Source organism: Acomys minous (assembly GCF_964271855.1).
Source record: "Acomys minous genome assembly, chromosome: 8".
Classification (NCBI taxonomy): Eukaryota; Metazoa; Chordata; class Mammalia; order Rodentia; family Muridae; genus Acomys; species Acomys minous.
In genome coordinates, this window is record NC_140489.1 from 972,044 (window position 1) to 985,231 (window position 13,188).

Below are 13,188 nucleotides of genomic sequence, written 5' to 3' on the forward strand. Positions count from 1 at the left end.
CGGGTAACAGGGCAGTGCAGAGGCAAGCCTATCCAGGGACACTCCTCAGTATCTCTCGCTGCGGGAGAGCAACTATCACCGTGGTTTAAACTCGGTATCTTTCACAGCATATCTTAGCTGATAATCCTGTCCACTTTCAGGTATCCAAGTGAACAAGTTCATTTTAAAACCAAGGTGATGAAGAAGCCGGGAAAGAGCAAGTCAGGGTGGGGAAGTTAAGCCTCAAGTTTGGGCTAGGGATGAACTAGGGAGGCTGGATAGCACCAAGCCTTGAGGAGAGGGGCAGTGCCTTCCCAGTCTCGGGAGGATGGGCTGATACATGCAGGCCTGACCTCTGGGTCAACAGCTAGTTTGACTCTACCTTGATCTGCAAGCCCGGAAGCTTGTCCTTTGGTTCAAAGTGACAGCCACTCTGGCTTCATGGGAGTGAGTTTGTAGCCATTATCAGGACTACATAGAAAAGAATTCCTTTTGTGTTTCATCTTCCTTCCTCCCCAACGAGACATAATGTTCACCGCCCCCCCCACCCCCACCCCAAAAGGGGACTCTACCCACTCTATGTTGAACTAAGTTAGCAGTACTGCTCCATGCCAGGCAAAACAAGTAAAGCCAAGCTGGACTGCAGGGAAAGCTGAAGGGAGAAAGTGAAAGTTCGAACCTCTACAACACAAAATGAAGCCCTGCTTCCTGCACCCCCAAAGAACTCACCCTCCAGACAGTCTCCCTCCTTGGCACAATACATCTCAAGCCAGGTGTTCATTCCTATAGATAAACCAAGCTGTCCTCTTACCTGCCTCTACATTAGCTGTGGAGCTGGCCTCTCTGCATCCCCCAACCTGCTGCAAGCATCAACAATAAAGAAACACTTTAACCGTGCTCTGCATTATTCCTAGGAAAAAGTAACAGAGACTGTTTTATTTTCTTAGCAGCCATTTCTTAGAGCCACAGCATCCCAAAATGTCAAAGGTTACTGTTTATCTTTAACCATAAGGGCTTGATGCATCCATATGAGGACGGATTGGGCAGCTGGATGAAGGCTGTCTCTACTCTGTGAGCACCAACTGCGTTATTATACACCATATTAAACTACAAGTCTCTGATTGCTTTTGCCCAGACTTTATATAGTACTTATAATACACTGTATTTTTCATTTGTTTCTATGTATTATAACTTTACATAAATTTCAATGAAAACAAATTTAAATTCCAGATAAATACCAAGACTGAACTGAGGTCAAGGAGCATGCAAACAGAAAGAAAGAAGCTAAACTTATTAGAATCTCAACACACTAGCTTTTTATTAAGTTTGATTCAAAATAATATTAATCTAATAGTGAAATAGTTTGATATAACATCAATCAACATTTAAAGTATATTATGTTTCAAAGTATGGCTCAAGGAACACCCGTTGCTTAAATGCACTTAGACATAACAAGACAATGTTTTTTATTGGCATCATTGACACCTTTGAACAATAGCCTCGTAGACAGATTAAGGTTTAACCTTCCTTTTCTTTGGTGGCTGTTTAGAGACTTTTAAAGAACAGATAACTCATTTCAACAGTAATCTCTGATATTTACCTCTGCAGACTCTTTAGTTCAGACATAGAATGCCAAAAAAACAAGCTTTTGTTAGCTTGATCCCCTCTGCCTCCTAACAGAAGTTACCCCCAAATGATGCCTTTATTTTAGATGTATTGATCTTCCATCTAAGTCTTGGCCTTTTAAACACTAAATACAATTAAAGGCCAACAACCTGACTCCTTCTGGAGACTGAGAAGGAAGCAGCAACATGGAATTTCTTTGAATTGTTTGCGAATTACTGCAAGTTTTTAGAGGTCAATAAATCCTGGTTGCTATGAGCTAAATATGAGTAAATAATTAATTACATATCTTAGACACTATAATCTTTATCTTGGTAAACAAAGAAAACACAGCTCTCCCAAATATACCTTCCATCTACATAATATCTTAAGGTCAAATATTTAAATATTACCAAAAAGGGTCATATTTTGTTTAAATTAGACATTAAAACTGAAGATAAAATGCAAATGCCCATAGTTTTAAAAGGGAAAAAAATACAAATTAACTGACCTAGGCGTTTATCTGAGTTTATTAATACCATTTAAAATATTACAAATAAATCAATTACATTTCATGCATTTAAAATGCAAGTCTAAAATGTTCCAGAGAAAGGCTTTTCATTTCAATGTGAAATATCCAAATTATTTCAACATTACAATGAATAGTTAGTTTGCAAACTCTGCAAACAACACTTAAATGTAGTGTCAGGAGTATTTGTCAACAGTTAACAATATCACCTTCAGGAAATACACAAAGGCTGAAGTAAGTCGAGTATCACTTGGACAATTTATTTAATACATGGGCTTGGCAGACCCCATTATTATGAAGTATAGGAGAACTCTCACTTTAACTATGCCTGAACTGCCAGCAAATGCAAATAAGTACATGCGCCATTAAATTAAATGTCATCCAACATTCATCAAATAGTGTCTTAGTTACAGCTTGATACCTATCTAAATTTATATTCGAGCAAAACTAGGCCCGGAAAGTGCGTGTGTGGCTCTGCACCTCCAGAATTGAGTTTAAAAAACAAAAACAAAACAAAAAACAAAAAAACAACAAAAAAAACCCCTGCAGCTCATCAGAACCTCAACAATAACTCTTAATATTTTCTTCTGACGAAAAAGAAAAGAAAAAAATCAAGTTTACTTCAATATATTTTCAAATATTTACCAGAAGTAATGTACAAGAAAAATACTATACATAATCGTCTCCTGGACAGTGTGCCTCACACCTCACACCGGTGGAGTCATGTTTAATGAGAAACTAATCTAGAACGGTTTTCCAGTTGTACAAACCATTAGGTTCAGATATATTTTACAAAGAACTTTAAAATTTTGTCCTGTTTCCCTCTTTTGGCATTTAAACTAGAGCCTTATCTGAAATAAAGGATAGCTTCTCCACTTGAGTTTAAATCACAAATCACAAAGAAAAACGTTTAATTCTAAAAAAAAAATCCTCAATGACTTGCAATAATTTACAGAAATCAGTAGATTTATTGACTCCTGGACTAAGCCAAAAGTGTGCGGGGGGGGGGGAGGGGGGGCGGTTGAGAGACTATGCTTGGGAATGGTGAAAAAACGAGGTAGAAAAGGACAAACACGAAGATGGTTGATCTCGCCTCACAGGAAAGGGAGTATTTTTGCATAAGAAAAAAGATATCTACCCTCACTCCCACCCCAACCCCATAAATTACTGTGATCAAAATAACTTTGGGATCAATATTAGCAATCTGGAAAGACGTGTTCGCAGGCAGAGGAAAACTATCTAAACGGGAAGCTAAGAGGAAGGTTGCTTGTTCATTATTTTCCTCTCAGTTTTTTAGTAAAAAAAAAAAAAGTTACAAAGATGAAAGAGGGTGGGGACATTGATTCCGGGTCGCAAAAACTCTCATCAGTTCACCCACAGGGCACAAAGACCTAGGCAGAGCGAATGGGGGGAGCTAAACTCGGTTAACCCGGTCTGGGTGCAGCAGCCTCCCGCCCCCCGTCCCCCGCGCCCCCTTTCCCTGCCCCGGTAGAGCTCAGCATGGGATAGCCGCCCAATGGGGAGGGCTCGGGGGTCCAGGCGGGGTGCCTGCCTGGCCTCCCGCCTCCCCCTCCCTACAGCTCCGTCTCCACTGGTTCGTGCACTGCGCTCTCCGGGGCGGCAGAGGCTGGGGGTCCACCAGACAACCCACTCACGCGGCCTCATAACAGAGGCCGCTGCCCTCTCAAAGCTGCGCCAGCCTGCAGCTGGAGGAGCGGGTTCCCACAGGGAACCTTGGGTGTCACTATGCAGAAGGGAGCCAGGGCTCCAGCCACCGGTGCGTGCTACTTACTGTCCACATCCCTTTAATAAAAGTTAGACGACGGAAGCCGGTTAGAGGGAGAATGGTGCGCAGGGGGGAAAGAGCGTGAGACAGCAAGCTGAAACCCGAACCCAGTCCAGGCAGTCAAGCCCGACGGGACCCAGGTGGGAAGCTCGGGGACAGTCACTCCAGGCCATTGCGATGACCCGGCTCTGGGGGCTGCAGCAGCTCGGGAGAATGGCAAGGCGGGCTGCCCGCCGCGCTGTGCTCGCTGTCGGTGTCGCTGCCCTTCTTGCCGCCGCCGGAGCCCGCGGAGCCGCCGCCGCCGCTGTGCGTCTTCACGTGCTTGCTCAGGTGGTCACTGCGCATGAAGCGCTTGTTGCACACCGGGCAGGCAAAGCGCTTCTCGCCCGTGTGGGTCCGCAGGTGCCGCTGCAGCTCGTCGGAACGTGTGAAGCGCTTACCGCAGAACAGCCAGTTGCACACGAACGGCCGCTCGCCTGTGTGCCAGCGCAGGTGCGCCTTCAGGTGCGACGTCTTGCCGTACACCTTGCCGCAGCCGGGGATGTGGCAGCTGTGTAGCCCTTTGCGCCGCAGGCTCGCTCCCGCCGGGCCTAGACGCTCAGCCTCCTGGCAGTTGGGGCAGTCGCAGGTGGCGCGGCCGGAGTAGCGGCGCGCGGACGAGCGTGGGGACCCACCCAGCGGCGCCGTGGGCCCCGCGCTCAGCATGGAGCTGCCTGCGCCGGCCAGCGGCGATGGGGCGGAATCCGGGTAGGAGCCGGGCAACACCGGCTTGAAGCCATCCATGAGGTGCTGGCCCGCAGGGCTGAGCAGGTGCGAAGAGGCACCACTGCTGAAGGCCGAGTGGCTCAGGCCCGAGTAATCCGAGTTGTAGCCTCCCAGCGGCGAATGCAGCGACGTTTGGAGGCCCCCGGCGGCCGGGTGCAGCGAGCCCGGCAGCGCCGCCGCCCCGTTGGGATTCTGCACGTCGATCCAGCCCGCGCCCACGTCCCACCAGCTGGAGGCGCCCGCGGAGCCCACGTCGCCCGCAGCGCCAAGGCCCGGGTGCGAGGGCTTGAACCAAGACTCATACGGGTGCGCCATGCCCACGCGCGGGTAGATGCCCTGCAGCCCGTCCACCGACGTGTGCACCTTGGAGATGAACACCGGCTGGTGGGAGCTGTCCTGCGAGTGCGCCCCGGAGCCGCCGCCGCCGCCCCCGCCGCCGCCGCCGCTGCCCCCCGAGACTCCCGGGGCCTGGAACACCGAGTAGTCGTTGGCGAAGGGCGAGCTGGAAGCGGCGGCCGCCGCAGCTGCGGCCGCTGCGGCGGCGCTGCTGGAAGTGAGAGAGAAGGCGCTGGAACCCGGCGAGCCGCCGCAACTGAACGAGTCGGATACCAAGGCTGCGGCAGCTGCCGCCGCCGCCGCTGCCGCCGCCGCGGCCGAGGATGAGCCGCCGTTCCGGGAGGCGCCCGACACTCCGAAGCTGGAGAGACTGGAACCCACTACGTTGCAGCTGCCGGAGGAGGAAGACGAGGAGCGTTTCCAAGGGTGGAAGCCTTTACCGAAGGAAGAAGAGCTGTCCGACAGGGAGGAGGGAGACGGGCTGGGGCTGCCGATCTTATTACAGGTAGCAGCAAGCATGGCCAGAGGAGTGGATCCCAACCTCGGTTCTTCCTACGGCCCAGAGCGGAGGAGAAGGGTGGGGGAGGGGTGGTGGGCAAAGGGCCGGTGGGGGAGGGAGGAAAGAAATGCACGTTAGTCCCCTTGTAGCCTCCGGACGCCCCATCTGCTCCCCACCTCTCGCTGCGGCGGCGTGAAGCCACAAACTCACCTGGCACCCCCAGCTGCCCCGGCGCCCGGCTGCCTCCTACTCTACTGGAGGGGACAAGTTTGGCTGCGGGCGTCTGATTCCGGAGCAAAGCGCCACGCTAAAGAAGAGTTTAACAAGAATTCTCACCTAAGACAACACTCTTGTGTTCACACAGCCCTAGACGATTTCGATCAAACGAACATGCAGTCCAGACTAGGGCGGGAGAAGTTTTCTTTCCCTTGTAACCTGGGGAAATTGCTGGACTGCGTTTAAGGTCGCTACCCGGCAATCCCGAGAGAGCTTTGAAAATCCTCTTCCGGTCCCCTTCAACCCATCCTTGATGGCTTCTCCCCCGGCCAAAAAGAGGCCGAATTGTAAGGCTTACTCCCTCCTCCAGCCTTTTAGTGATCTCTCTCTCTCTCTCTCTCTCTCTCTCTCTCTCTCTCTCTCTCTCTCTCTCTCTCTCTCTCTCTCTCTCTCTAAGACAAGTTCAACGTACCTGCAAGCCAGGCGGGCTGACGAAAAATAAAAATAAGGGGAAAGGAGAGAATGCCCAGGAGGGGAAAAAAACTTACTCGCTTCCCCCCTCGAAATCGTCGCTCGTATCCTAATACGCGCAGTTCTCCCAGGCAGGGAGCGGCCAGGCGCTGCGAGGTGGCGGGTCTCAATGCCCTATGAACCTTTCCTGTGCTGAAGGAAAAAAAAAGTGGCTCTGCCTCCTCCCCCCCCCCTTTCTTTTCTCTAAACTCACTTGTATTTAAGGGCGGGAGGGGGGCCCTCTCAATAGAGAGACTGATAGCCTGTGGCCTGGCCGGGGCGACTTTAACCCCCTCCGATAGGCAATAAAAGGAAACTAATTAAACCAGCGAGAGAAGATCCTGAGACTCACCCCTAGAAGTGAAGTTGCCATCACACAGAAGCGCCCTCCTCCTCTCAGAGGATCTTTTTTATATTGATAAATCAGAGGCAGTGTTTTTTTTAGAGGTGTGCAATACAATGATCAGTTCCGCCCATTCCGCCACAATTGTAGCTCCCTCTCCGGCTTTGAAGTGCCGCGGAGGCGCGGCCAGCCAATCTGTGGCCTCGCCGGGCCGCGCCGCGCGCGCGCCGTGAGGTCATCGGCGCAGGCGGGAGGCGGGGGGGGGGGGGTAGATAGGGGTGTCGCACGGTGTGAGTGTGCGCGCGCGTGTAAAGCGATCGCGAGTGTAACCCACCAGGGCAAGAGCACTGCAGAAAGCGGAGGGGTGGCTGGGCAGGGTCGCAAAGCTCTGGCTAAGCACTGGCAAGCAGTGGTCGTGCAACCACCTCGAGGGTGTGTGTGGGAGTAACTGCGTGTGTGACAAAGGGGGACAGGAATACAGTTGTGAAATGTGCAAGATAACTGAGTCCCTCTACCCTAGCTTGCCAGGGACTACAGAGCGTTCAATCCCGGGTGGGGAGAGGCGTGCACGCGTGTTTAGTGTAGGTGGAGAGTGTGTGCGCGCCTGTGTGCGCGTGATCCAGAGGAAAGAGTGATGTGTGCGTGCGCGCCAGCACCAAAGCTGGGTGCAGGGAACTGAAACAATACAATAAAGTGTACTTGCATAAGAGATTGGAGATCTGGAGAGAGAAACCGGGAGGTTGAGTGAGGCCGGGTAAATAAATATTCCCAAACTCTACCTCTGTCACTAACTTCCTCTGCCTCTTAAACTTAAAAGATGGAGTGATTTTTGTTGTGCTTGTTTGTTTCTTAGTTTCCTGGGCTCGTTCAGTACAGTTTTGAAGCAAATCTTGATACTTATGTTCCATTTCCTGATATTTCAGCCAAATAGAAAGAGTGGAAGGTTGGGGCCGAGGGCGGGTGGGTGGGAGTGTGATAGATGGGGCGTGTGTGCGCCTGCGCCTTTGAGTTGTTACTTTGATCTGGTTGCTCTTACCCCCACCCCTTTCTGAGGTGGGATTCGGCTTTGGAAGTGCAGGTCTGGGAGGAGGTGTGTTTGCCCCGTGGCGTGCAGTAAAATTACAAAAAGATTAGACGGAGAGGGGAGTAAGAGGGGTTGTGTTTTTCTCCCATTGGATGAGAAATTGAGGAGCATTTTACCCAATTTAGAAGTTTTCGCAGGAAACCCCACTGTGCCTTTCTGACAGAAAAATCAGAGCGACTGAAATCTGTGGGTTCCATTTATGTGAGAATGGAGGTGAGCCTTTGACAAAGCTTGTGATACGTTTACCGAAGCGTCTGTGATTTGAGCAGGCCGTCTCTGGAGTGTGTCTCTTGAGTCACCATGCGCTCTTCAAATTCCCTGCGTTTTAGTCACTCACTTGGTGTTTTTATTATTAATTGCCTTCAGAAATGTCATTACAATTCTCTGGTCACCACAACCGAACTTCTTAAACTACAAAAAAAAAAAAAAAAAAAAAAAAAAAAGGCAACACCAGAATAAAGAGGAAAATCCAGTCCTTGGGGGGGTTTGTTGAATATTCATGTTTCTAAAACCACAGCAATCTCTATTTTATCCTGTTAGAAAGACTCTCAGAAGTCTAACTCTAAGGGGGATTGACGAAAATGTGAGTAGAGGAAAGAGTTATTCTGTTTTGACTTGGGAGACTTAAAAAAAAAATGTTCTCAAATGTATTGCAGTTTCTGAAGATGTCAAAAAAAAAAAATCTCCTGGGTTTGCTGACATCCAAAGTCAGGTTTCATCCTTTGTGTAAAATTCACCTGCACAGTTGGAGTTGATGTTTGTGGTGCAGGAATTTGTATTTTTAGGCCTTTTTTTCCCCTCATGTGTGGATATTGACTGCACATCATATCTATTGATTAAGGGAGTAAGGGACATCCACACAGTTTGAAGTAAGTGTGAAGTAAATTAATGAACTGCTTTCTTTCTCTGAAGGCTGACGCTTACCATAAATGTCGAGTTTCTCTCTGCAAGCCCCTCTGAATGATTTCAGCGTGTTGAGAAGGCGTGACAGGCCAGCCCAGGAGGAGGAAGGGGTGGGGGAAGGAGGGAACTCCGTTTAACAAATAAAAGAGAATTAACTTCATTGCTTTGGTCTCCTTCGATAATGATATTCATTTTAGGAACCTAATATACAGTTGTTCAAATTTGGGGTTTAATTTTAATCAATAGCATCATCCTCAAAGGTGGAGGGAAATGCTTTGAAGGAAGACTCCTCCCTATGAATAGTTATTTTATCTTTTTAATCCTCCTATATTCTGGAAAGAGGCAGGACTGTTAAAACCTTAAATGCTGAGCATGAGAGTAAACAGAGGCGTTAACTACTGTTTCCTCAAAAATGTCAGGAATTAGAAAAACTCAGCATCATGTGACTGCAATTTTGAGCTACTCAATTTTAAGCTAACTCTAAGATATTTCACTTGTATAAATGCGCTTGAGAATTACATGCCAGTCTTCCTATAACAATGAGTCACAATGTTGGTGTGGATTTAGTGAAAATACCAGATTCTTCCATTTGCATGATGTTTGCTTTCAGCTTTGAGGGCTTTGAAAAGGTTTGCATGGGCAGCTTTCACTAGAAATATATACATTATATATTCAGTGTGTCGCTAACGTATAGTATTTATAAACATCTAAATTTACACATATTCCACTTACTGCCATTGTGAAAGGGAGGGGCTTGCCAGTGGGCCTCTTTCTTCTTTAGTTGGCCTTCTTCCTCCCACTCCACCAAGAACTGGTTAGTGGTTTGTTTTGTTTTTGTTTCTTCATGAGGTTATCAAACAGCAGAGGTAATACGCTCATAGCCTTGCTTCTACTTTAAATGAAACCACTGTTAAGGCCACTTACCCCCTACTTTGAGGAGTGACCCATATACACACCATTCCTGTCCCATGGAAGACATCATGGCAGGTACAGCCAGCCTGGTTAAGTCATGGAGTTCAGCTCACCTGTTTTGATATTGATCAGTTTTGCAGTATTGTACTATAGTAATTGAGATGTTTAGAGAAAAGGTGGAAGTAATACAGGAAGTTCAGGTTTCCGAACATCAATAAAGTTTTCCCTACCCAATAAGCTTAATGTGCTGGAAAGAAGCAAGAGGAGAAAGTGTGCTGTTTTCTTGCAAACCTGTGGGATCCACTATCAATAAAACTAAAATCTATTAACATTCTGTATGCATCTGCAGCATAAATTTCATTTGAATTTCAAATTTAATAAACCAGGAGGTTTTTAATCATCCCTGGTTTTATTTGTTTGATATTAACATGCTTATTGACCGGGTCTGGTGACCAGTTTGATCATTACAGGACAGCAAAAAGTTAATTAAAACGACCACAGCCCCTTAATCATATCATCTGTCTCATCCATGTCGCTCTCTTTATTACCGGTGATGATGGATAGTCTCCCAGATTAATTTCTCTGTTTCTTCGATTTGGACAACAGCTTTTGGGACCTAATTTACATCCTGGGAACTACCTGCTCAAGTATAGCTAACACCTTGCAGATACAATATACATCACGGGCTCTTTAGATGGAACAGAGAAAGGGAGGGCTTTTCCTCCCCCTTGGTGGTGGTGGAGGCGAGGCGGTGGCGGCGTTGGTGGTGGCGGTGGTTTGGGTTTTGTATTTTGGTGAGTGTGTGTGTGTGTGTGTGTGTGTGTGTGTGTGTGTGTATGCGCGGGGAGGGGGCTTCTTTTTATGGGGCGGGTTCGAAGACCCAGTCAAATGCTAGGAATCTCACAACCAGAGAAACAGGATTCTAAAAGCAAACCAGAGGTTTTGATCTCTGCGTTCTCTTTCCGGAGAGTAGGGAGTGAGATATGCATCTGCTTCTTGGTCAATAGATTAAAATGTGTAGATTCCTAGACGAGTAAATAAAACCATTTTTAACTACTAGATACAAGTGGGGATTTATAATAGAAAGACATCAAAGTTATCTAGGCTTCCAACTGTCTTTTACACAAGTCTTTCAATACACACTGTCTTTTAATACAAGTATGATCTGACTTACACACAGGCGAAGGGGCGGGGGGGGGGGGAGGCTGGGTGGGAGAAAGAGGGAAAAGCCAGTGGGAGAAGGCACGGGAACTGAGCTCGTACCTCTACAGGGTACGGATAAGCCAGCAGCTGGCGTCTGGGTTGCCTGAGACTTGGAGGCGACTCCCCAAGACTGCTAGCCGACCCGCGGGTGTCCTTTGCAAGTCAGTGCAGCGCCAGCGGCGTGACCCTGGCAGGCAGCGTGGGAAGGGACAGCTTTGCCCTCTCCCCGGTGTAGGCACCTGACGCGGAAACGCGCGGGCTAACTAGATAAAAAGCGTAGAAGCAGAGCCGAGCACTGCCCGCGGCCACAGGAGAAGAGGGCTGAGCCAGGTGGGGTTTGCTGGGAGCTGTTGGGATTCCGGTTGAAAAGAAAGCCTGGCCAGGCGTGGGCCTGTGGATTCCTGAAGGCCCCCTCCACGGTCCATCCCTGCTCTCGGGTGGTTCTACTTAAGAACTTGCCTAGCATTTCCTGGAAGGGACGTAATAAAAGCCCCTCGCTGGTGGCAGATTGTTGAACCCGTAGGTGGGAAGAGATCAGTCGGCTAGAGCTGAGAGAGGGCTGTATTTTCCTGATTGGAAAATGGGAACTTCCACGCTGAACAATAGCCCCTATTAGCGAGGTTATTCGGTTTCAACTGTCCAGCCACATTTACAGCCGGGTCCCTGCTTACTTGGATGCATTTGTTGGTCACAGCGAAGTCACAGTGATTCTGAGCTACTTGCCCGGGGACTCTTGAGGATGCAAAGCATTATTCCTCGAATAAATGGGGAGTGTATTTTTTTCCTCGTTGCCTCTTTCTGAAATGATTCGATATTTTCTTCCATTTCTCCTTAATATGTATCGGGTTTTTTTCTCTGCCATTTTAAAGCATTCAAAGTTAGAAACACTTTATATTAAAAAGATATCTACCAGCTTAATCTAGGGTATGAAAGGCTTTTATTTCCTTTAGCTGGGTAATTTAAATTGCATATACTCAAAAGCCAAGGACTTACACACACACACACACACACACACACACACACACACACACATACACAAACACACAGGCAGGCATCAAAAAGTCGCCTTAACTAGTAGTTAGGTTGGAGAGAGAGAGAGAGAGAGAGAGAGAGAGAGAGAGAGAGAGAGAAGAAGAAGAAGAAGAAGAAGAAGAAGAAGAAGAAGAAGAAGAAGAAGAAGAAGAGTGCTTTACCAAAACACATAACCCAAATCTCCACTACATGTGTATAACCTATTTAACTAAAGATACAAAACACATTTCATATTTATTTTCTTCATATATAATGGAGCTAATACAGCATCAATATATGGCATTTCCATATTTCTTTATGTAAATAAGGAAAACACTTGTAAGAAAAAAGGCTTGCTTGTTTGCAGAGGGCGGTGTTGCTGTTCTTGTGCAAGGCTGGTGTGTAAAACAAGTAACTTAGACATTCAGATAAGTGTGTCTGATTTTTTTCTAGAATAGATTTGTTTGGGCTGTTCTCTCTCCCTCCCTCTCTCTCTCTCTCTCTCTCTTTCTCGTATTATATATTACTTTCTCACAGCTAACATGCAGAGTTAAAAACTACTAAATTCTTATCCTCAACACTATTGATTTCTTTTCATTTTGCTCTGTTCCTGGGAGAAGCAATGCTCCCAGCTCACCCTGATGCTGTCTCCTCCAGACGGTTGACAATTGCAATCGCAGTTTCAGGGAAGATAAATGTTACTTTGGGAATTGTTTCTAATTACGAATAATCTAGAAGCTGCTCTGGGTCTCTGGGCTTCACCACACATGTGTTCAAATCAGTGTACACAGTTCACAAATGGGGATGGTTGTGACCAGGGTTATAGTTCATGTTCTAAAACCATGATACAAACCAGGATGCTCTTCCTTAGGCTTTGTCATCAGGACCCAAGAGATCACACAGACCAAAACAACACCATGAAAAAAAATGTGGTGGGTGGGCGGGTGGGTGGGGGTGGTGTCTCAAAATGCTTAAAAGCCGGAGGAAGAAAATGTTCACTGGAGTTTACTTTCAGATTGGTTGTATTAATATGAGCTTGTAACATCCTTTGCACAAATCCTTTTCCATGGGGAGCTTTCTTGAGCTCACATTTGTGGCTTTTCTTCCTGGGTTATTTTTCTGCAGGAAGTTCTGTGCCTTTCTGATCAAATCACTCAATGGTTATGTTTTTACAGTTCCCCCTTGTAACTGCTGCCACCTTTGTGTGTGTGTGTGTGTGTGTGTGTGTGTGTGTGTGTTTGCTGCTTATATGGCAGTTAATTAGTGCTGTTGTGTGTATGTGTGCTTGCTTTTTTTCCCCCTAATAGTCTTATTAACAAGAAAAAAGGTGGCGAACAGGTTATTCTCTTAACCTGACCTGGCTGTAAGAGCAAGATGAGCAGCACTGAGCAGATGTCCCCGGTTACGCCGTTCTTTTCCCACATGCCTGCTGGATATTGCAGGCGCGCAGGAAGCTCGCTTCAAACCTGGCCCATTTCAGGCCATAATGGCCACGTTATTTCGGCCCAGT

The 13,188-nt window shown here is 47.5% G+C and overlaps 1 protein-coding gene across 3 annotated transcripts; it reads right to left on the reverse strand.

Moving 5' to 3' along the window:
* Window positions 1-3,589: 3,589 nt before the first annotated feature.
* Window positions 3,590-6,739, reverse strand: SP8 (Sp8 transcription factor). 3 transcript variants are annotated; one of them, XM_084792547.1, is made up of 2 exons: window positions 6,575-6,739; window positions 3,590-5,549 (listed from the first exon to the last, which is right to left on the reverse strand). In XM_084792547.1, exons 1-2 carry the CDS (start codon window positions 6,593-6,595, stop codon window positions 4,056-4,058), a joined length of 1,515 nt encoding a protein of 504 aa, XP_084648673.1. In that variant the 5' UTR covers window positions 6,596-6,739; the 3' UTR covers window positions 3,590-4,055. The 3 variants fall into 3 exon arrangements, with proteins under 3 accessions (XP_084648673.1, XP_084648675.1, XP_084648674.1); XM_084792549.1 differs by lacking the exon at window positions 6,575-6,739 and adding an exon at window positions 6,185-6,451; XM_084792548.1 differs by lacking the exon at window positions 6,575-6,739 and adding an exon at window positions 5,833-6,451.
* Between the last annotated feature and the right edge of the window lie 6,449 nt (window positions 6,740-13,188).

Excerpts from the sequence above, each read along its gene's own strand:
- SP8 (XM_084792547.1), bottom strand. The coding sequence starts at position 6,595 with ATGGCAACTTCACTTCTAGGG. Across the intron at positions 5,550-6,574 it reads TGGCAACTTCACTTCTAGGG|GAAGAACCGAGGTTGGGATC; the intron begins GTGAGTCTCAGG and ends TCTGGGCCGTAG.